The following is a 25,260-nucleotide window of genomic DNA, read 5'->3' as shown; positions in this document are numbered from 1 at the left end:
CCATTTTCTGATACAATTGTGTACTTACATATATCCTGTAAACAGATTTAAACATTAAGTACATTGTAACTATACATAATAACATTGAAATACACCGTATAATTAGATAATAATAAATATTAAAGTTAAATACTTTTTAAAATGATTTGTCTGCTTTTACTCTGAAGGGAACATGATTCCACAGTATGTCCATTTAATTCAATTGTTTTTAAAATCTGTTTTGTGTATTTATTCTCGTGACCTTTTTCATTACTTCTTGTACTCTATAATTACTATGTTTACTGCAACCTGTAATAATAGCAGTTTTGTTTCACTCGGGTTAAAGCAAATGTGACTGACTCCAGAAAAGTTGTATATCACAAATTAATTGGTTCTTCATTAATTATCATCGTTAATATCCTTGACAGTAGCTTAATCTTTTCCTATTCGGTTGTTTTACTTGTCTTTCATTAAATTAATGAATTTTCACCACAGCCGAAAAATTATTACTATGATTTTTAAACAGTAATTAGTATATTTTAATAGCTGGAATCAGCTGGCTTCATTAAATGTATTTTTTCTTGTTAAATGTATTTTTAATGCACACTTGTTGAAGTTATATTTTATAACAGACATTATAATGTATTGAATTGTTTTCTGCATTGTCAATTAATAAATGTGTTTTAATGGAATCATTTTGCCCTTTTAATGTTTGTTCTATACTGTCTCAACTTCAATGTATCTCAACTTACCCCCGTCTCCCCTATATATATATATATATATATATATATATATATATATATATATATATATATATATATATATATATATATATATATATATAATGAACATAATTTAGATATGTTAATGTATTCATGATGTATTCTACACAATGATATTGCAAAAGTCTACCGGAAGCCATAATTACAAAATACAGTCTTTCATATTAGATTTCAAAATGTCACCTTTTTTCAATTTGTGTCAGTTTTTTGGTTAACTATATGGACACCACAAAGCATTATGTAATTCGGTATGTTAACGTTACATTGTTCAGCAGGTTTCCTTTGACTTTATGAAGCAAAATGCGTTTATTCTTTCTGTGCATGCAATGCTTTTGGCCAGAGCTGTAGTCTTTTAGTGACGCACCCTTTTGTGGTTTCATCTCACTCACTGTTCCATACCTTACTGTTTCAATTTCCTGCACAAAATGGAGGCAAAAAAATGACAGAAAAAGTTGTTCAATTTGCCTTTTGTTTGTTTGTTTGTTGTTGTTGTTTTGTTTTTGTTTTGGTTTTGTTTTTTCTCAAAAAGAGACTTGTTGTTAGGCAATGTAAAACTAAAACACGCACACGCCATGTGAAAAAGAGGCCACGGCTTCTAAACGTACTGAAAGCTTACTTGAGTTTTTTTGGGTGTGCCCGACTGAGGTCGTGTTTCTGGAGGGAGAGAGTCTTATGTCTTCATTTACAAAGAACTTCCAAACATTACATCAAGGATGGAAATAAGACTCCTATTTAAGAAAAGTTTCACCTATCCCAGTTCTTAAATACAAGCTTGATTAGCCACGTTATAAAGGTAACAAGCTCAGATGTGTCTTATTAAACTCAAAGTTAAACCAGGGATGGATCAAACCGCTATGCAACAAGAGCCTTATTTCCATCCCTGTATATTTAAACACCTGATATTTGCATATGTACGGTAACAGAAAGAATATAATTATAAAACACACCTAAAATCTAAAATGTAAACGTTATATAACTTACCTTCTGGACAGAGAACCAGAACTCCTAAGACAATCAAAGATCCAAATTCCATTTTGTGTTTGCTTATAGCTATACAGTCTACGTAAATACATACGGTGTGTATATAGCTATGTGTGTAGCTGTTCGGCGAGTGCTTTACAATGCAGCAGGTGTAGGAGTGAGTGTTGCTCTGTCGCTGCCTTCCTCAATTTCACAGGAAATGTTTTTATTTCTTAAAACCGAATTACAACAGGAAGAGCTGACAGAATTTATCACACTTTGTAACTTTTTGGAAAAAACAAACAAAACGAAACTAAAAGTCACAACAAAGTTATTAATCTGAACAAAAACTCATTGGAAATGTGAAAAAACGCCAAGTTATCAAAAGTTTTTATATCTCCACATTAAATGGCAGAGCACTTTTCATAATTTGGCGTTTTTTTCACATTTTCAATTAGTTTCTGTTTCAGATATCACTTCTTTTTTCAATTAATGTTGTTTTAAAGTTATTTTCAAAGTTTCAAGATGCGATATGTAACGATTCCGGTTCTCGCAGGTAGGGGTGGGGCGTGAACCCGGGACCTCCGACACTGAAGCATAGCACCGATACAGCTTGTAACTAACCAGCAGCAGTTGTGGATTCATAAAGAATGCTCGGCTTATGAGGTCATCTGCACAAACGCTGATTATGAGGGAAGATGGAAGCGCCAGCTTAAAGGCATGCCAGCTTTCACATTGCAAATGTATTTCTTCAGCCAATAGAGTACCATTGAGATACACATCTCATCAGCAAAGGGGGTTCTGGCAGGAAAACCACATTATAAATTCAATGGAAAAAGTACGTGAAGTCCTTCGGAGGCTGGATGTTGTCAGTCAACACCAAGCTCTACTCCATTCTGCTCTCCAGAGAGCTCAACGCTGCCTCTGCCTCCTATAACACCACCTTCTACTACGGAGCCGGATACAACAGGTGAGCGACCCTCTGATACCTCGTTTCCACTGGCACGTCCGAGCCAGGAGGGCCCCGGGTCATCACGGTATAGGTGCTTTTCCACTGGCTGTTTGTCGAAACTAGCCAGAACCAAACCGTACAGCGGCAAATAGATATTAAAGAGGACCTGGCTACTGAAATCCATGAGCCTTACCTGCAAAGCACTCCTATTTAATTAAGCAAAGCGGTGATTCAGACAGGGAACTCACTTTAACCTTAGAACAAATCGCGTAAACATCAAGCCTATCTTATGCGCTTCTGTAGCAGTCTGTTTATGATCATTATGATGACGGTGCAGCTGCAGAATATGGCGCCTCTGTGGAAGACTGCGAATTCTGCGGGAGCCGCCTGCAGATTCCGCGATTTCCGAGGAATTGTGTTGTCCGCAGATTTTTTGACTGCTTCTTGTCATGGCCTTGCTCTGTTTTTGTTTCAACCCTAGGACAGTGTTTAACCGGCACAATGAAGTGTGGTACATCGCAGAGGGGAAGCCCAAATGCAGCGGCCAGCAGACCTAAAAGATCTAAATTATGTTCATTTTTTTTTAATTATGTCTCAATAGAAAAATTCTGGGTGATGCCTTTGGCCATAGCTGTGTATGTATGTATGTATGTATGTATGTATGTATGTATGTATGTATGTATTATTGTTGTTGTTGTTGTTGTTGTTGTTGTTGTTGTTAAATAAAAAAATATACAGATTTGATTTCTGGTACAATTTTTTTATTTCACATAAAACAATGTGTTTAAAAGCTTAATTAACTTTTTCTTTTTCTTCTTCTTATTAAATATGTTTTGGCGTGTCTTCTTTTCCATCCTGGCCAGGTCCAGTGGCTCAAGTCATTCTTTTTCTGTAACATATGAATCCGACCACGAGGCCTGCGAACACCAACACCCCCACTCCAGCAACAACAACAACAACAAAACAGACGAATGCATCTCGACCTAGCAAGGGAATACAACCAAAAGAATTCATGAATCACAACTGTATTATCTTGCCTTTGTGTTTCTGCGCAAGAGGCAAAATAATGCGCAAAACAATGAGTCATATTTTCAAAGCGTTTTCCTCGATTCTTTAATTCCCTTTTTGAAAGAAGAAATCATATTAATGTTACAAAATGAGAAACAAAAACACCTTACCAGCAGAACCATACCCAGAGCTGATATACGACCGAGGTCAGATTTAGGTTTCAGGCTATAGCTGGCAGTATTTATATGACTCCTGTAAATCTTTTTGCACGATACATGCAAGTCCCCAATTGTATCAGAAAAGTGTTTGGGTTTGGGTTAGGGGGTAAGGTTTAGGGTTAGAGTTATATCGTGCACAATGATTTCCACATTAAGTACATTGTAACTATGCATAATAACATTGTAATGATGTGTAAGTACACATGCATTTACTATGTAACTACTGTGTAAATACACAGTAATTAAGTGCTACCATATATTTAAAAACAATTACCTCTTGTAATTATAACGTTACCTTTGACTGTAAGGGTGATGTTCTTCCTTGCGACCCCATATCTGTTTTTAGCATGGCATTCATAAACCCTGGCATTGCTAGACGAGGCTCTTGTGATGTTTACAGTAGACACTCCATCCTTCGTTATCTCCTGTACATTATCAGCTTTGGAGTATTTCCACTCATACGTGGGGGCTGGGCTCCCATCAGCGGAGCATTTTAAAACTATACTGCCCCCTTCACGAACTTCAACATTTTCTTCAGCAGCGCTCAATAGACGGGGCTTGTCTGAAAAGAAAAAAGGGGGTCAGTGATTAGATTGCATTACATAGAGCCATGCCTCCTGGCCAGAGAGCAGAGGGTTCATGTTTTTTGATGGAATTTATATGGGGCAGTTGAAACCGAGTTTAATTGATGCGTCTGGGTTTTGAACAACCTAGATTGAGTGAGAGGATTTTTTGTCAGCTTCATTCATCACAGTCAAAGTGGCTGTCTCGTGTTTGTCCTACTGTAAGAAACGTTTCCTCAGCTAAAATATTCTAGAACAGCGGTGTCAAACTGCAGTCCTCGAGGGCCGCTGGGTCTTCTGCTTTTCATTTCAACTTAAGCTCTCAATTAACAAAAAGTATCTAATTATTTGTTCAATTGGACATCTTTCATATTTTACAAGGTCTTTTAGAGTTGATGATTTAAAAAATGCACTTGGAGAGTCACTTGATGCAGAAAGTCGGACGGGCGTGAGACGTCAGCGCTCCGCTCAGTATTTTATAATATAATACTTCTTGGTCAATTTTACTTATTTTTTCTAAATAAAAGTACATTTTGTGTGCGATAGAACATGAGTACGCCAGCTTCAACCAAAAAAAGGAAAAAGGAACCACTCCAGTAGCTCCAAAAAAGCGACAGAAGTGCTAGTCTACGAACAGCAATGACGGCTCTGATGAAGCGCCTTACACAGAACAGGATATCAGTCAAACCATTAGTTTGAACGAACTACAGACTATCAAAGAACTTCTTCAAAACCTGCTTGAAAATAATACAAAAACACAAGAGAAAATATCAAATCTGGAAGAAAGGGTAACTGAGACGGAAACTCGTATTTCTTCCATAGAAGACATTAACAACCCCACAAAGCATGACACCACAGAAAATACAAAAGAAATAGAGACTGAGAGGTAAAATAATAAACCAAGAGAACCGTAATAGAAGAAACAATATCAGAATTATTGGTGTGCCTGAAAAAAAACGGAGACAGCGAATTTGGTGGACTTTCCTTGTGAACTACTTTGTGAAATTTTTGGGAGGGACAAACTTGAGAGACAACGTCGATTTGAAATTGAACGCGCACATCGTACACTGAAACCAAGGTCTGCTCCAGGAGAGAGACCCCGCGCACTTATTATGCGGTTTCTGAGGTACCAGGATAAACAACTAGTGATGGAACTTGCTAGACTGGCGGCAAATCAACTGCAATATCAAGGGCATCACATCAGCATTTATCCAGACTTCTCACCAGAGTTACAGGAAAAAAAGAAAGGATATGTAAATGTGCTTTATTTTGCTCTTATCTGCCCCTATTTTACTGCATTTAATCCTGTACTTCAGAATACTGTAATCTGCCAAGTGTTTAACCTGTAGTACTTTGTATTTAATCATATCCTGATGTAACTATCACTATTTAATCATATCCTGATGTAACTATCACTATTATCTGCTGTATTATTGAATTGTGGTTGTCACACTTATACTTTGCTTGAACAAAAGTTATTGTATTTCTTGCTCTTATTGTATTACTTGTATTGTAACACTTGAAATGTATTTGCTTACGATTGTAAGTCGCCCTGGATAAGGGCGTCTGCTAAGAAATAAATAATAATAATATGATTTGAAAATGTTATTTATTTCTTAGCACTCGCCCTTATCCAGGGCGACTTACAATTGTTACAAGATATCACATTATTTTTACAAACAATTACATTATTTTTTTACACATTATTTTTACATACAATTACCCATTTATACAGTGGGGTTTTACTGGAGCAATCTAGGTAAAGTACCTTGCTCAAAAGTACAGCAGCAGTGTCCCCCACCTGGGATTGAACCCACGACCCTCCGGTCAAGAGTCCAGAGCCCTAACCACTACTCCACACTGCTGCCTGAAAATATCTGCGTGGCAAGAATATACAGTATGGAACTGTGTATCCAGCATCCTCCAAGCTTGAAAAAAACTTTTTTTTCGCTCTGTGGAGGAAACGTCAGCCTTCATGAAAAGCAAGTTTCCAGATTTTCCTGAAATCCCCCATTATCACAAGGTCTACTATTTCGATAGATAAGCACATATAGACTACTATCAAAAATATGATGGAAAAAATAAGCATGGTAATGAAATGAACCTGTTTGTGTGTAACTTAATTTTAGGGAGACTTCATTTAACTTAGCTGCTGTATGAATGAAAATATATGCGTGTATGTATGTATTTGTATGTTGTGTACAAACAATAACGTTAATAGTAGCTATATCAATGTGTCATGTGTATCTGTGTAGGCCTACATCTGTTTATGAATTTATAATTACACAGACATTTAAATACATTCTTGCAAGATTAACATTATAACTAAGCTCACTCTTTCGATCTAAATGTTTTATTGCAAACTAATGTATTTAGTTAATATTTATTTTACTGAGCAGGAGTTTGTTTTCGATGGGTGTTTAGATGTTGGTTAACACCCTCAGTAGATACTTTTTCTTTCAACGTTTTTCTTTTATTCTCACTAGTTCTTTGTTTATGTAATATTCGAATGCTGTTTGAAAACGGACTTCAACACAGACTAAAGGTGGTATCGTGGAATGTAAAGGGATTTAATCACCCTATTAAGCGACATAAAATATTGTCCTGCTTAAAAAGCTTAAAATGTGATGTAGCATTGCTACAGGAAACTCACTTGTTAGAAGCTAAGATTGAGAAACTAAAAAGGAGTTGGTTAGGCCATGTTTTCTACTCCATATATCACTCAAAATCCAGGGGAGTTGCTATATTAATTAATAAAAAACTAAACTTGACATGTATTGACAAGTTGCAAGATACAGAGAGACGTATTATAGCCATTAAAATAAATGTAGGTAACCAAATGTTTATTTTATCAAATATATATGCCCCTAATTATAACCAGCAAGAATTCTATAAATCGCTAATGCAAAAACTAAATCCATGGAGAGTTATCCCATGGATAGTTGGAGGGGACTTTAATGCTACCATGGATGACATTGTTGACCATACATCGAAAGATATAGGTGGATTTAAGGGAGTAACATCAGCTTTAAATAATGTAATTACTGAACGTGGCTTAGCAGATATATGGAGATTATTAAACCCCTCAGAAAAAGACTATTCTTTTTTCTCAGCTGCACATAAAACTTTTTTCCAGAATTGATAATATATTTATATCAAAATGTATTGTTGCAAATGCACTAGATACGTCTATTGATACTAATGGAGTTTCTGATCACACCCCTGTCACACTCTTACTGGATTTTGATAATATATCTATTAAAAAAGAAAAAAACATGGAGGTTTAATAATTCTAATTAGAGACACAACATTTAAAGACTACATTCAGTCAGCAATTAAATAATATTTTGATATTAACAGTAATGGTGAAACAAATCCAAATGTTGTATGGGACGCCTTTAAAGCTTATATCAGAGGTAAAATAATTTCTTATGCTTCAGCAAAAAAAAAAAAAACTAAATACCAAAATTCAAATCCTTGAAAAAAGTATCAAAGAAACTGAGGCTAAATTTAGTATAGATCCAACACCAGCAAATGACACTTATTCGACTTAAATTTCAACTAAACAACATACTCACAGAAAAAACAGTGTTCCACTTGAATAGAATAAAAAGGCTATATTATGAACAAGGTGACAAATCTGGCAAAGTTCTGGCAAATTCACTCAAAAAACTTAGTGAGTCTAGATGTATAGCAGCTATTAAAACCCGAGATGACCAAGTAATTACTAATCCTGAAGAAGTTAATAAAGAATTTTATAAGAAACTCTATTCTGCAAATAACATTAATGATAAAATGCGTATCGATTCATTTCTGAATAAAGCTAAACTTAAAGAATTAACTGAAGACCAAGCTAATTGTCTTGAAAACCCAATTTCTTTGTAAGAAGCGTTGAGGGCTACTGACAAACTCCCATGCAATAAAACTCCTGGAGCAGATGGGATATCAGCAGAATTTTATAAACTTAAGGAAATTTTGGCTAACAGACTAGTTAATGTTTTTCAATATGCATTTGCTACCCAGCAATTACCACAATCTATGAATTTATCTCATATTACATTAATTCATAAGGAAGGACCCCCCTATGCTGCTCTAATTATCGTCCAATAGCATTAATCCAAACCGATTTGTAAAATATTAGCCTTCATTCTAGCTCAACGTTTGTCCATTGTAATGGAAGAAATTATTCATCCGGGCCAAAAGGGCTTCATGAAAAAAAAGATTTTCGTCAGATAATGTTTTACAACTTCTAACTGTTTTAGAAGCTTTCAAAGATCAAGGTCAACAAGCTTTAGTAATACCTCTAGATGTGGATAAAGCCTTCGATAGGGTGGAATGGAATTTCTTATATGCAGTGTTAGATCGTATGGGTTTTAAAGGCAACTTTATACACTGGATATCCACATTATATAAGAGTCCAATAGCTTCTGTATACACTGGATATCCACATTATATAAGAGTCCAATAGCTTCTGTATACACTGGATATCCACATTATATAAGAGTCCAATAGCTTCTGTATACACTGGCACTGTTTTATCGAAGCCCTTTAATATTTCACGTGGAATGCGTCAGGGATGTCCACTTTCACCATTATTATTTAATTTAGTAATAGAAAGTCTGGCAGCATATATACGTTTAACAATTAAAGAAAATACGTCAAAGGTTCTGCTAATTATTATTCGCCTGTGGCGGAGTGTCCCGCCCCTATTTATTACTGTCTGTATTTTTGTTTGCGGCGCAGGTAAAAGCGCCGCGTCTTTTATTATTATATTTAAAAACCCTGTGAGGATGCATGGCTGATCAGCTACTGATTATTTAACTAGCTGACAGTCATGCATCCTTACAAAACACGTGCAGACTCTTGCCGAGGGATAATAAGATAATTAACAACTAGTTAATCCCTCGGCCAGAGTATAAAAACCTGCAGCTCTCTGCACTCGGGGTTGAGTGTAGAGAGGAGAGTACGGGAGAGCGGAGAGAGAGCGCGCGAGAACATATAAAATTAACAATTGCTGTATTTAAACAAATATACTTGTTTCTATTTGCTTGGCCATCGCGCCTTTTTGTTTTGTTCATTGTTTAAATCTTTTGTTTGTTTATTAATAAATCCACGCTGAATGCCCTTGCATTCAACTTAACCCGCCCATCCACTGTTTTGACTCAGTTACTCCTGGTCTGTGACGTCACCAGTGTGCTTTCTGAGCGGCTCACTTACTTAACGCGCCCAGTAGATGTCACTATAAACAAATAATACACAGGAAGTGAAAGAGAAAACAAAACGTCTGTTTTTACTGACCTCACCGTTCATGCTGTTTGCTGCTGTGTTGCTGAATAAGACCTGTTGGATTAATTTACGTTTCCTCTCTTCCCAGAACAACAGCTCAATGACTTTTTTTTTGTCTGTATACAGGAAGTTTGAAATGCTTGTAAACTTGTTGTCATGGTAACCGGCTTGTTTCGAGAGAGGAGGGATGGGTGGGCAATAAACTTAAATTTTGAATAAAAGAATGAAATAAAATATTAAATACATCAATAAATACACAAAAGAAGTTTTTAAAAATGTCAACCAAAAATAATGAAAGACAATATTATAAATTAAAATGAAAGAGGTAAAAAAATGGTTTTAAAAAAAGGGCGTATTCTGTATATCGGCAGAAGTACATCTTGAATAAAATACTGATCTAAAATACTGATGAAAAAGAATCGCTCAACTTACAAACTATTGGTATTTTCAAGGGAGGAGAGAGTTTTGCTGGATTTAGTTTCGGTCCTCCTGGTCCCAATTGAAGCTCTGCCACACAAGTGTACTCCGCTCCATTGTCTGCTCTGGTTGGTGTTACTGGGAAGGGGATGCTTTCATTCACAGGAAACCGTGTTGAGTCATGATTAAAGCTTCTATTCCCAAGCTGTTCATCTCCTTTATACAGCTTCACACTGAGATATCTGATAGGAGCCACATCTAGGACCTGGCACGTTATTTTAGATTCTTCACCGATCTTCATAAACTCAGGAGCGATGAGGGAGACGCTTTCTGGATACTCTGCAAATGAACATACAAATTTGACACATTTGGAGTCCGATATACGAGTAACATTACAATCTCAGGCTCAATTGTTTTTCTTTATCCATATTAGCCTGGTTAGAGACGAGGGAGAGGAGTTTTTTTGAAATCTCTGGAAATGAAAATGATATTTGTAAACCATTGTGATGCATTCATTATTGCTCAAGTTGACTACCTCAAGTGAGCAGTTCAGTATGATCAGTTAGAATGATTTCTAAAACAGTGTAAACAATGGACACACAATGCAAATTAAGGTTCTATGAAGTCTCTTACTGTAAACAACCAAATCCAGTTTTTCTGCACACTGACGGGGTTCATTCATGTAGTTTATAAAGCATTTTGGCTCTGCATCCCAAACAGTGAGGCTGCTGACTTTCCAAACTGCTATTTTACTATTCATTTCATTCACAGGGTTAACAGAAGACTCCCAGCCAGCCCCCAATACATCTTCACGTGTTGTGGAGCAGTTGACAGTCACTGGGTCTCCAAATCTCACCACGACTATAGAGGGGTCAATATTCACATCACAGACAGCAGAAGAGGCACCTAACATTGGAATGAAGCAAAATAAAAAACATTTTTAAAATGTGAATGTTTTTCAAAAACTGATTTGCTGTATGATGATGCATCCCCCTTGAGCAACGCGTGGTAATGCAAATGCAAATGATCCAATAATAATAATAATAATAATAATAATAATAATAATAATAGGTGACACTTTACAAAGTACATGTGTACTTACACATAATTACAATGTTATTATGCACAGTTAGAGTATACTTAACGATATAACCCTAACCCTAACCCTATACTGTCTCAACTTCACTGTGTCTCAGCTTGCCCCGTGCATGGGGTAAATTGAGACGCTTGCTTGTCTTCAGCCTATGTAAAACTAAAACACGCACACGCCATGTGAAAAAGAGGCCACGGCTTCTTCATTTACAAAGATGTACCACTCCCAAACATTACATCAGGGATGGAAATAAGACTCCTATTTAAGAACAGTTTCACCTATCCCAGTTCTTAAATACAAGCTTGATTAGCCACGTTATAAAGGTAACAAGCTCAGATGTGTCTTATTAAACTCAAAGTAAAACCAGGGATGGATCAAACCGCTATACAACGAGAGACTTATTTCCATCCCTGTATATTTAAGCACAATTCCTCCATTTATCCCTACCACTCCATTTCAACAGAATATACTACTACTACTACTACTACTACTACTAATAATAATAATAATAATAATAATAATAATAATAATAATAATAATAATTGTTAATCATAATTGTTCATTACCAAAGCCTGCTTAATGCTTGTTTGTTTAGCTGGTACACCCTGATATTTGCATTTTTAATGTACGGTAACAGAAAGAATATAATTATAAAACACACCTAAAATCTAAAATATAAACGTTATATAACTTACCTTCTGGACAGAGAACCAGAACTCCTAAGACAATCAAAGATCCAAATTCCATTTTGAGTTTGCTTATAGCTATACAGTCTACGTAAATACATACGGTGTGTATATAGCTATGTGTGTAGCTGTTCGGCGAGTGCTTTACAATGCAGCAGCTGTACGAGCGAGTGTTGCTCTGTCGCTGCCTTCCTCAATTTCACAGGAAATGTTTTTATTTCTTAAAACCGAATTACAACAGGAAGAGCTGACAGAATTTATCAGGATCACGTTGTGCCTTTTTTTAAAAAAAAAAACTGAAAGTTACAACAAAATTATTAATCTGAACAAAAACACATGGGAAATGTGAAAAAACGCCAAGTTATCAAAAGTGCGCAGTCATTTAAAGTGAAGATAAAGTGGAGGTTGCCCCAACGGTTTCTTGAAACTTGGCTTGTGTTTTTTTTATATATATTTCCACTTTAAATGGCTGAGCACTTTTGATAACTTGGCTTTTTTTTTTTTTTTATCACATTTCCAATGTGTGTTTTTCAGATATCGCTTCTTTTTTCACTTAATGGATATGTATGTAGTGTTTATGAAAGGAGAAAAACACACATAATAAAAATCGCAGGACCAGAAAGAAATAAACAACTCAAAAACACCATGCACAAATATCCTTGTCACCCTATACGCATGCCAGCGTCAGTGACACACTGTCGCTGGAGCTGGTGTGTAACACCTGTAACATGTTAAACCAGCGCTCAGTGCCGCACCGCCGCGGACCAGCAGCCCATTGCAACCTAGCAAGCCAATATAGAAAGTGTCACATGACAATTGTTGGTGTAGTGTTTTTAGCTGGCTGAAATCATCTTCTTTAGGAACTTTATTTTTATTTTTGATGGCGCACATTGTAAGTGATAATCGTTTTAAGACCTTGAAACACGCATTTGCTTCTATGCCTGATCCCACATTTCCCACAATTCTTTTCAACGTCCCGTCCCTGCCTATTGGCTGAGCGTCGCAGAGCTAGCGGGGACGGCACATTCAAATTTCAAACTGCACAGACAGACACGGAGCATTTTGCTTATTTGTTTTTAAGCTACTGACTGTCTCTGTTGAACCGAATACTGTTTTGTTTTTAGCCGTATTTTTATTTTCATCGGCAGACGCGCTCTGGATGCAAGCACAGTGCTGACATGTCATTTCCTAAAATTATATTAAGCGAGGTTTCGGGTAAATATAGAAAGAAAAAAGGGAGTGTGTATTTGAGCATGACCATGTACGGAATTAAAATGAATGGACTATAGAATAGTCTTTTTTTGTAACAATTTAATTGGTTTAAAAGCAAACAAGATTATCCATAAACTAATGTTAACAGAAAATACATATAAAATGAGAATTTCGACAAAAGCTGCCGGGAAGCACTGTCGCTGCTGATTGCTTGTTTATACGCGCTTTGAAAAGGGAGTCTCGTCTTCCAGAATATCACTTACAATGCGCGCCATCAAAAATAAAAATAAAGTTTCTAAAGAAGATGATTTCAGCCAGCTAAAAACACTACACCAACAATTATCATGTGACACTTTCTATATTGGCTTGCTAGGTTGCAATGGGCTGCTGGTCCGCGGCGGTGCGGCACTGAGCGCTGGTTTAACATGTTACAGGTGTTACACACCAGCGCCAGCAGGCACTGACCGCTTTTCACCTCCAGCGACAGTGTGGCACTGACGCTGGCATGCGTATCGGGTGGGAATGTGATATACTTGATATACAAGAGGCTTGGAGTCTATAGCTGTGTCCAAATGGAAAAACTACAAAGACGCATGTAATTCAGTATGTTAACGTAACATAATTCAGCAGGTTTCGACTTTATGAAGCAAAATTAGTCAAATCTATAGGGTGATGCAAAACCTTTAGCCAGAACTGTATGATAGAAGTTCAAAAGAGTCAGTCAGACAGACAGAGAAAGACAGACAGAATCCTAATCAGCGTATAAGGACCTCACGAGAAGCATACAAACTGAGGATGCTGAAGATACTGTGATTTTATGCCTATTCGCTTTAACCGTTCTCTTTGTCTTTTCCATTCGGTCGTCTCTGTAATGCTGGTAACGGAGAATACTGCAAAACAGAGCTGTGCCCTCTGTGGTAGTTTCATATCACACGTCCTGTCATTTTAATTACTCACGCAAACAACACCTTCTTTTATCAGCATTTTTATTTTTTTTAAAAAGCCATCCTTGTTGGAAAAGTTTTTTAAAAATCAAACAAAAAAACAACATGCTTAATAAAAAAAAAAAATCCATCATATATTTCTAAATGAAACTATAAGAAGCTATAAGAAATCTGACAAATCAGGAGACCTCAAGGCATTTCAGTTGTTACAATACTGAAGGCATTGCCCAAAACTTTATCTATTTAGGCATAGCAACACACAATTTATTTAGGATAAAAAGCGTTTTGGCATATCATTTCAGCAGCCTTAAAACAATTGCAGTACACTGGCATCAAAAATGGGAATTTACTAAAAAATGTGATGTGCATATTAAGCAAAATTGTAAAATTAAATTACAGTTTGTTTTTCTTAAAATACCCCTTAAACCCCTTTTTTTCTCAGTAGTCAAGTCCTTTGATGTTATACAGACATTAACACTGAGGTCATTTGCAATCCCTTCAAAAAACAGCCAGCAGAATATACAGTGTTCACAATGGAACAAAACAAAGAGAATTCAGATTCTGTGCATTTGTATTTCATACAGACTTATTTTACTAGTTTGTTTACTGGAGTCCATTTTAATGATCTAAACGGTGGCCGATCTTAATAGCGCCATTCTAACTCTATTAATCCAGTTGAGGTTTACTGTTAGTGTATGCAATCGGACACATCTCCCCCCAAAAAAACTCAAGTAAGCGCCTTTCACTATGTTTAGAAGCTATTTTGGTCTATTTTTATGTGGCGTGTACATGTTATATTTTCACATTGTGTGATGAAACCACAAAAGGGTGCGTCCGTAACTAAAAGCCTACAGCTATGGCCAAAGGTTTTGCATCACCCTACAGAATTAATTAATTTTGCTTCATAGAGTCGAATGAAACCTGCTGAATAATGTTAACATATATGAATTACAGACAGCTTTGTAGTTGTCCATATAGTTAATAAAAAAAACTGACAAATGGAAAACTGTGACTTTTCTAAATCTAACATGAAATACTACTGTACAACTATTACGGTAGACTTTGGCGATATCATTTTGCAGTTTCTTTGATTACATGCTGTTAAATAAAATATCTAAATCACGTTCATATAATTTTTAATGAATGTCTCAATTCTAAAATTCTAGGTGATGCAAAACTATTGGCTGTAGCTCTAGACTCACTAACCATTAACGCTACTTCATGCAATACAAACACAGAGCAGGTTTGAGAATCAGGGTTATACATTTTACCAGGCGGTATTAAGATCGTGGATTGTTAAAACAAGCACCATTGTTCCACAATAAAAGTGAACTGGTATACCAAGAGACCAGCTGAGTCTCAATCTCTCTTAATAATATGGCTGCCAGAGTGTCTGTATCTTTGTCAGTTTACACCACAGAACTTTACAGGCAGTTAAGCCCTTCTTGTGGTTTCAACTCACACATCCTGTCTTGAAGCTATTGCTTCATGTATGTACACAACAAAGGAGCAGGGATCCAGAACACGTTATTATTATTATTATTATTATTATTATTATTATTATTATTATTATTATTATTATTATTTGTCATTAATAATAATTAGTTGTCATTTAGCAGACACTTTTATCCAAAGCGATTTGCAGAGACTAGGTGGTGAACTATGCATCAACAACTGCTGCTGCAGAGTCACTTCCAATAGGACCTCGTTTGTTTTAAGGAAGTTAAGTGACTTGCTCAGGGTCACACACAGTGAGTCAGTGGCTGAGCCGGATTTGAACCGGGGATCTCCTGGGTATCCGTTATAAGTGATTACAAACAATAGCACAAAAAACCACAATGGCAAAAGTGTATAATAACTGTATTGCAAATACAAAGCAGCCCCATACAACTGGTGAGACAGATATATAAAGACAGACAGACGGACAGAAAGGCATAGAAAAACAAACAGACCTGAAAGGACAGGCAGACCGTATCCGTTATAAACAATAGCAAAAAAAAAAAACAATGGCAAAAGTGTATAATAATAATCTTATTGTTTCTACTCATATTCTATAATTGTTAATAGCACAGTTAATAACACGTTTATAGATTGTTTATAATCACGTATAACGGATACCTAAAGTGTTCCCATTTTAATACGATTTTAATACGATCTGTTTTCCTCAACAAGAGCTTGGGAAAGATAATAATAATAATAATAATAATAATAATAATAATAATAATACAATTTACTGCAAGTATTGAAAAGTTTTATATACAGAGGAGCTGACTTGGGTGTGTGCAACAATATCAGTACTTTAAAGGGAAGCTAAGGCAGTAGAAATATATCGCTGAATAAAAACCATAAATCACAATAGTTAAAAAAAATAATAATAATCTAATAACCTTTAAAATTTCCCAGAATTTTACAAGGGCTCTTCTTGCAGACCTGTCGCTCTGCAAGATAAATAAATCCCTCTGAGCGTGCAAACAAGAGGACAGGCTCCTGTCTTCATGAAGAAACAAAGACAAGCTCCACATGCTTTCTGTCTTTCACTGTAGCAGAGCAACATCATCCCACAGCATGGCCTTGGCATAGCACTGCAAGAGGTCTGGGGATCATTGACAGCAATGCGGCTCCTTCATAAAGTCAAAAGACAAGAATGTTTGGAAGTTTGATGTAGGTAAAAACCTGCAGTTAATTCTTTAATTATATACTGTGCTTGGCTGGATTTCTGAGGGCGAATGGTAGGCAGGTCCTTTTCGGTGGGTTCATACTGTTGTTAAGGGTATATCTTCAGCCGTCTGGCCGTTCTCTGTCACACTGCCATTTGCACTTGAAGGATTTGTTGGTAGGAATGTGTATCTTCCACTTGTACGTTTCTTTTTGTACACAAAGGACACCAGAAGAACAACAGCAACCGCTGCTACTGCAACTAGGGTGAGGAGCAGGGTATAGTTGCCTGTAACGAAAATCAACACAAATCATGAGAAAATCTATTTTTCTATGCATCTGTTTGTTGCATGGATGATAGCTTTCCTAATCCATACAATATTTCCCTTTGAACTGTGCTGTTCCCAAGCTTTCCCAACCCGTTGCAATACTGTTCAATAGCTGAAGGGCACATGTACTGTTCAGACCACTCCACAGAAATGGAGGCTCGTCTACGCCAAATACTCAGTGATTACAGATCTGTTACCAAAACCAATGCGATTGTTTTTTTTTTTTTAATACCCTTTTATTTGAGATCCACTGGACACGAGCAAGTGCAGTACATTAGCATCATGGGAAAAGCATGGAAAATCTTCAAAAGCACTGTGCTAAAATGCAACGCACAAATACTGGGGTAAACTTTAACATTAGAACATTAACTGTAACCATGACATTACCTGTAAATGTCATTTCCCATGCTCATTCTGAGAGTGGTCATTGCTGGAATTCTCACACAGAATAAAAACCTGCCTTCATGTTCTGGATGAAGTTCTTCATCAGTTCCCTATACTTGTTTTTGGCATGGCATAGCTATTGTTAAGACAGTTAAGCGCGTAGAAATACAGCCTAAAATATGGTAACAATCTTGTCTTTTGGGCAAAGATGAATTTTAATTGCAAATGGTTGCATGTTAAAATGACTACTGGTTAATTCTGTTCCTGTTCACATGCTGTGTTGTAATGTAGTGTAGCAGATGGATGTGTGGAGATTGGTAGATGAAGTAGTAAGCCTATAATTGCATTAAATGGTTTACATTACCTGTAACTTCAACTGTAACTTTCCTTGTGGAATTCCCATGTATGTTCCAAGCATGACATTCATAAACACCATGATTGCTAGATGAGGCTCCTGTGATAGTCACAGTAGACACACTGTCCTTCGTTGTGATATTCACATTATCAGCTTCAGGGTGTTTCCACGTGTATGTAGGGGCTGGGATACCATCAGCAGTGCAGTTAAAAACTACGCTGTCCCCTTTCAGAACAGGCACACTTTCTTCTGCAGGGTTTATTACACTGGGCTCATCTGAAAGAAAGAACGGCATTAAGAAACCTGCTGTAATAATTCATTCATATTAGCTCTTTGAAGGGACACTGTGTATAGTGCACGTTTTCTGAATACTTTTGACTGATTCATTTCCCTGGTTAATATCTTTTTCACCTGTAAAGGAAATGACACAATTAAATTTAGCGTACGCTTATTAGTGCCACCAATTAACACAATATAATGATCACGTCCTACAAAACCATGCTTCAGCGTTTTTCACATTAAGCTTTAGGATGCCCCAACAAGCACTCTCATCTTGAGAACAGGAACTGGCCACATTGTTACCGTCCCGTCTCCTCAACCCTTTCCACTGGGGAAACTCCCTCAAGGGTGGCGTTCAGTCAACTGTAAGAGTCTTACTCATGGCATGCCTACGGAATACACTTTCAAATATTAGCTTAAACTTACACCCCACAGTAACTGTCACAGTCGCAGTTGCGGACCCGAATTTGTTCATAACTTTAAGCTGGTAGACTCCTCCATCTCTTCTTGTCAGTTTTTTGAATGAATTAAACTCTTTGCTATCCTTTAACCACAAAGTTTTAGGGGGAGGATTTCCCTCAGCTTAGATATGCAATACCATTTTTATTTATAAAAGCTTATTTTGAGAGATTCATATAAAGACCATATCATCATTTAGATCGATCTTTATTAGGATCAGTTTTTTAGTAATACAAGCATTCCTCATTTATTTGGTGAATGAAATAGAGGGACCCCTGAATATCCCCTTCATTATACTGCATGTATAATTGTACATTGTTAAGTTTCATATCTATGGGTCTATTTGATGATGCATACATGTTCTGGGAGAGCAACTTCTCAATCTCAACTAATTTTACACAACTGTTTTATAATTTAAAAAAATCGTGACCGAAGGGGATATTATAAACCTCAGAACTTTCACCAGTGCATCGGAAACCTTGAACAACACATACAGACAGACAGACAGACACACACACACACACACAAACACACACACACAAACACTGACACACTCACACACACACAACGGCATACTGTATACTTACACAAAACACTGAAGGTGATACTTTGATTTTTCTTAACAGATGTAGCAGCTAACTTCAGCTCAGTCTCACAAGTAATCATTTTGCCGTTGAGTTCTTTCTCTGCTTTAAACTCGTACTGAGCGGGTGTACTATTGTGAGTTTCATTGACAATTAAACCGTTGAGGAGCAGCCTTTGGGTTGCATTTGCTGGGAATGAGCCATCCACACTGCATGTAACAATCCCTGTTTGATTTACCAGTACAGCCTCAGTGTGAAGGGTGGGCTCTGGTAGCACTGTAACAAGACACACATGTTAGTACAGAACATTATTTCAGAATCTCTTCATCCAGTTCCCTAGCAATGGCAAATCTACAGAATTATACCAGGCTAGAATACAGGATGAAGATTGACTCAACATAGTTTACAGAGCATATAGATGTAAACATACTGGGACAATGTTTTTACTTACCGTAGCCTTGAACATTTCTACTTGCACTTTTTGACAAAGATCTGAGGGACACATTACATGTAATCACTGCAGGTTCAACAGAATCCAGAGTAAAACTTTCTTCAACATACACGTTATCCATGTTGGAGCGGATTGTGTGAATTTCATTATTTATCAGCAGCTCTACTTGGACTTCTTCAGGTGGGAAGGCATTTTTAAGTTCGCATCTCACTGTAGATGGCTGGTTGACTTCTACATTTTCTGATACATTAAGGATTGGTTGTTCTTCAAAATCTACAATACAAGAAACAGACCCGAACATGCGGTTAAAATATACCATACTGCTAATGTACTATTGCCTTTGAGATCTGTGTACAATCCCCAGGTTTCATGACATGCACAAACAGAACAGACACAAAGAATAACAAGACCACCCAGTCAGTGTTCTGTCCCTGGGTGTCGTTTTAGATCTGGGGTGGCCCATGTTAGAGCTGTGCTGTTCATAGCTGACCTTTGTCTTGTACCAGGTATGGCCAGACTGTTATTGGCAGGGGAATGAGAAGACTGCAAGAACACTGTGTGAGCTTGCCTTTAATGGGGGACAATGGGGTTAGTTAGATCAATGGCAACAATTAATAACTTTCAATTAATTTACAAACTGACTGTTTAGGTAACGGACCTTGATTAGCACTAGTCTTGGACTTGCTAATGGTACAGTACCTGCGGTAGTCCCAGAAAGGTGCTAATCAGTTTTTGCAACAGAGGGGCAAGAAGGTTTCACATGGGGAGGAGGCTTAGGTCTCTACTGCTGACACCACCTTAGTGCAATGCAGACAAAGTGAGATGTTAAAATAAACTGTGACGAGGTCTACTTTCTGAAAACGCAGAATCCACAGGAATTATATTTCATTGTGAAATTAAACATGACTATCTATGGGACACAGTAGCTTTAATTGATGCTTCGATTTGTTGCTTTGAGATTATTGTTGCTGGTATGCTTCAACTCATTAATTGATTATTGATTGCCATTGGTTTTTATGTTGCCAGCATCGCTGTAACATTTATTGATTGATGAATCTCCTTGATGCCTTACTCCTCACGTAGCTAACTACCTATTAACAAATGCTTTCCTTGTGATGATAGCTGTTTTTTAAAGAGAAATTCACAATCTAATGAAAAACATTGTATGTCTTCTAGCCTCTTTTATAATAGTGTTCTTGCATGGAGTTTATTACCCAATTGTCCAATACTTGATTAGGAAATTGGTTTCTGATTGCCCTTGCCTGAAGGACATGGAAACTATATCACAAACAGGGAAAGAGTTTCTAAAGACTTACCAATTGGAAGCATTCTGAATGGGAGAGATGCATTTTTTATTGGTTTTCCTGGTCCCAATTGAAGCTCTGCCACACAAGTGTACTCCGCTCCATTGTCTGCTCTGGTTGGTGTTACTGGGAAGGGGATGCTTTCATTCACAGGAAACCGTGTTGAGTTATGAGTAAAGCTTCTATTCACAAGCTGTTCATCTCCCTTATACAGCTTCACACTGAGATATCTGATAGGAGCCACATCTAGGACCTGGCACGTTATATTAGATTCTTCACCGATCTTCATAAACTCAGGAGCAATGAGGGAGACGCTTTCTGGATACTCTGCAAATGAACATAAACAATATAAACACAGTTAAGTTTGCTGTGTGCAGCAATATGAGTCGGAGATAAATTGCTTTTAATGTACATTAATGTGATAGACCAGGTTTGCTACCTTCCCGGGGTGAAAGTAAAATAATTATATATACAGTGCCTTGAAAAAGTCTTCACACCCTTGAACATTTTTCACATTCTGCTGCCTAAAAAATACAATTCAAAATGCATTAAAGTAGGAGTTTGTTTCACTGATCTGCACAACATCATCTACACTTTCAACATGAAAGAACAATTATAGAAATATTCAAAAAGTAATTAAAAATAAAAAAAAACAAAAAGTCTTGATTGCATAAGTCTTCACACCCCTTGAGTCAATACTTGGTGCAAGCCCTTTTTTCAGCAATAACAGCCATGAGTCATTTTGGATAAGAGTCTACCAACTTAGCACAGCGGGATGATGCAGTTTTTGCCCATTCTTCTTGGAAGAATAGCTCAAGCTCTTTCAAGTTGGCTGGGGATCGTCTGTGGACTGCAGTCTTCAAGTCTTGCCACAGATTTTCTATAGGATTCAGGTCTGGGCTTTGACTAGGCCACTCGAGGACATTCACTTTCTTCTTGCTGAGCCACTCCATTGTTGCTTTGTGCTTAGGATCATTGTCCTGCTGAAAGGTGAATCTTCTCCCCAGTCCCAGGTCTCTGGCAGACTGGAACAGGTTTTCCTCCAGGATCTGCCTGTACTTTACACCATCCATCTTTCCCTCGATCTTCACAAGCCTCCCTGTGCCCGCTGCTACAAAGCATCCCCAAAACATAATGCTGCCACCACCATGCTTTACTGTAGGGATGGTGTTATCAGAGTGATGTGCCATGTTTGGTTTACACCACACATATCGCTTAGCATTGAGACAAAAAGGCTACACTTTGGTCTCATCAGACCACAAAACCTTCTCCCACATGCATGCAGTGTCCCATAAGTGCTCCTTTGCAAAAGCTATGAGGCAAGTCATATGGCTTTTTTTCAGCAGTGGCTTCCTTCTTGCCATCCTCCCATACAGGCCATGTTTGTGGAGTACTCTTGACATTGTTGAACAGTCAACATTTTCCCCAATCTCAGCCAGAGACCTCTGTAGTTCTTTTAAAGTAATCTTAGGCCTCACAGTGACCTCCCGCAGAAGTTTCCTTAAGCCATGGCTACTGACTTTGGAGGGACGGCCTGATTGAGGCAGTGTCTTGGTGGTGCCAATCTGTTTCCACTTAACAATGATGGACCTGACAGTGCCCCAAGGGATATTCAAAGCCATTGAAAGTTTATTATAGCCTTCCCCCAATCTGTACCGTTCAATAACTTTATCCCGGAGTTCTTTTGGCAGCTCCTTGTTCAGCATGTTTTGTCATTTGCTTCAAATTCAGTTCATACAAAAGAAACAGCTTGATTCTTCATCCAGGAGTATTCGAATCAATTGAACTACTGTGGTTGGACACAGGTGGGCTCTGTTTAACTCATTATGTTCCTGGTTAAGGCAATTTGTTGTACCTGAGCTAATTTGGGTTTGCTGTGACAAAGAGTGTGAAGACTTATGCAATCAAGACTTTTTGATTTTTAATTTTTAATTACTTTTTGAATATTTCTATAATTGTTCTTTCAAGTTGAAAGTGTAGATGATGTTGTGTAGATCAGTGAAACAAACTCTTACTTTAATGCATTCTGAATTGGATTTTTTAGGCAGCAGAATGTGAAAAATGTTCAAGGGTGTGAAGACTTTATTCAAGGCACTATATATATATATATATATATATATATATATATATATAATGAAAGAGAAAAGTCATTCATAAACTGAAAACTCACTATTTTAATAATAAGCTACAATGTTTTGATTCATGCCCTTTTTCAGATAGCATGGTAGAAATAGTTAGGTATACTATATAGACATAACCCATTTAATGTAAACTGCACTTAAATGGTAAAGGTAAAATTAATGTTATAAAAGTCACTTACTGTAAATAACCAAATCCAGTTTTTTTACACACTGACGGGGTTCATTATTGTAGTTTATAAAACATTTTGGCTCTGCATCCCAAACAGTGAGGCTGCTGACATTCCAAACTGCTATTTTACTATTCATTTCATTCACAGGGTTAACAGAAGACTCCCAGCCAGCCCCCAATACATCTTCACGTGTTGTGGAGCAGCTGACAGTCACCGGGTCTCCAAATCTCACCACGACTCGAGAGGGGTCAATATTCACATCACAGACAGGAGAAGCAGCTGCTAAAGCAAAAAAAGAAGCAGTTATTTTACACTGTATCATCCAAGGAACATTGTTAAGCAATCATAGGCTCATTACTATTAATGCAAAACTACTGTGTTCTTGACAAAAGAATTATAATACATCACACAGACCCTCACAGATATTCTTTGACATTTTTCTACCGTCTAATAATTCTCTAAAAACCCACTGTTGTCATTTCTTCTTCTTCTGTTACTTCTTATAGCTAGAGCATCTATTTCATGGCACAGGTATACAGAGTCGTCAAGACTCACCCTTTGGAGACATTGTGTATGGGAGAGATGACATATTTAGTTTTTCTTCTCCTGGTCCAGTACTCATGTCATAGCCAGAAGAAGTAGACCCTAAACATGACTATCTATGGGACACTGTAGCTTTAATTGATGCTTCGATTTGTTGCTTTAAGATTATTGTTGCTGGTATGTTTCAACTCATTAATTGATTATTGATTGCCATTGGTTTTTATGTTGCCAGCCTCGCTGTAACATTCATTGATTGATGAATCTCCTTGATGCCTTACTCCTCACGTAGCTAACTACCTATTAACAAATGCTTTCCTTGTGATGATAGCTGTTGTGTAAAGAGAAATTCACAATCTGATGAAAAACATTGTATGTCTTCTAGCCTCTTTTATAATAGTGTTCTTGCATGGAGTCTATTACCAAATTGTCCAATACTTGATTAGGAAATTGGTTTCTGATTGCCCTTGCCTGAAGGACATGGAAACTATATCACAAACAGGGAAAGAGTTTCTAAAGACTTACCAATTGGAAGCATTCTGAACGGGAGAGATGCATTTTTTATTGGTTCTCCTGGTCCCAATTGAAGCTCTGCCACACAAGTGTACTCCGATCCATTGTCTGCTCTGGTTGGTGTTACTGGGAAGGGGATGCTTTCATTCACAGGAAACCGTGTTGAGTTATGAGTAAAGCTTCTATTCCCAAGCTGTTCATCTCCCTTATACAGCTTCACACTGAGATATCTGATAGGAGCCACATCTAGGACCTGGCACGTTATATTAGATTCTACACCGATCTTCATAAAGCCAGGAGCGATGAGGGAGACGCTTTCTGGATACTCTGCAAATTAACATAAACAATGTAAACACAGTTAAGTTTGCTGTGTGCAGCAATATGAGTCGGAGATAAATGCATTTTAATGTACACTACATATGTGATAGACCAGGTTTGCTACCTTACCAGGGGAAAGTAAAATAATTATAGATAGATAGATAGATAGATAGATAGATAGATAGATAGATAGATAGATATTATTATTTTTTAATATCCTTTATTTCAATCAATCAAAAACATATTAACATTACAAAACAAATAGCACAAATATCCATACAAACCTTCCATTACAACAATTACAAGCACATTTTTAAATTATCATCTTCCACCAAACACACCACCTCCCCAATTGCCCAAATTGCCTGAAACTTTTCTAGCTGGTGCACCAATTTATAAAAAGTAAAATCAACTTTAATTCTTGAGATTACCAACACTTTAAAAATAGGTATTACCGCATCAGTTAAAACTCCATTCATTTTATTCTTCCTACTTTTCAAAATTGCCATTTTTGCCTGGCCCAGTAGAAAATTTGCCAATTGACAAAGATTTTTATTTCCTTTAGCATTCTTCACCCCAAAAATAAAAGTAGTTTGAGTAAAACTCAGACCCAATTCACTAAACAAATCATTCAATAACTCAAACAAAGGCTTTAACCGACCACAAAATAAATAACAA

The 25,260-nt window shown here is 37.0% G+C and overlaps 1 protein-coding gene across 1 annotated transcript in view; it reads right to left on the bottom strand.

Annotated features, from left to right (window-relative positions):
- Positions 1-25,260, bottom strand: part of LOC117402090 (uncharacterized) — a 39,671-nt gene that overhangs the window by 3,531 nt on the left and 10,880 nt on the right. Inside the window, exons 5-14 of the mRNA XM_059007912.1 lie at positions 24,277-24,591; positions 23,221-23,493; positions 20,913-21,227; positions 19,597-19,869; positions 19,149-19,421; positions 17,833-18,099; positions 11,954-12,136; positions 10,799-11,071; positions 10,181-10,504; positions 4,195-4,461 (exon numbers count right to left, since the gene is read on the bottom strand). Of these exons, the coding sequence (XP_058863895.1) occupies positions 4,195-4,461; positions 10,181-10,504; positions 10,799-11,071; positions 11,954-12,136; positions 17,833-18,099; positions 19,149-19,421; positions 19,597-19,869; positions 20,913-21,227; positions 23,221-23,493; positions 24,277-24,591 (2,763 nt within the window). The remainder of the gene's footprint in view (positions 1-4,194; positions 4,462-10,180; positions 10,505-10,798; positions 11,072-11,953; positions 12,137-17,832; positions 18,100-19,148; positions 19,422-19,596; positions 19,870-20,912; positions 21,228-23,220; positions 23,494-24,276; positions 24,592-25,260) is intronic.

The sequence above is a fragment of the Acipenser ruthenus genome, chromosome 36, assembly GCF_902713425.1.
Source record: "Acipenser ruthenus chromosome 36, fAciRut3.2 maternal haplotype, whole genome shotgun sequence".
In the NCBI taxonomy this organism is placed as follows: domain Eukaryota; kingdom Metazoa; phylum Chordata; class Actinopteri; order Acipenseriformes; family Acipenseridae; genus Acipenser; species Acipenser ruthenus.
Note: the sequence above shows the minus strand (reverse complement) of the source record. Positions and strands in the feature narration are given on the sequence as shown.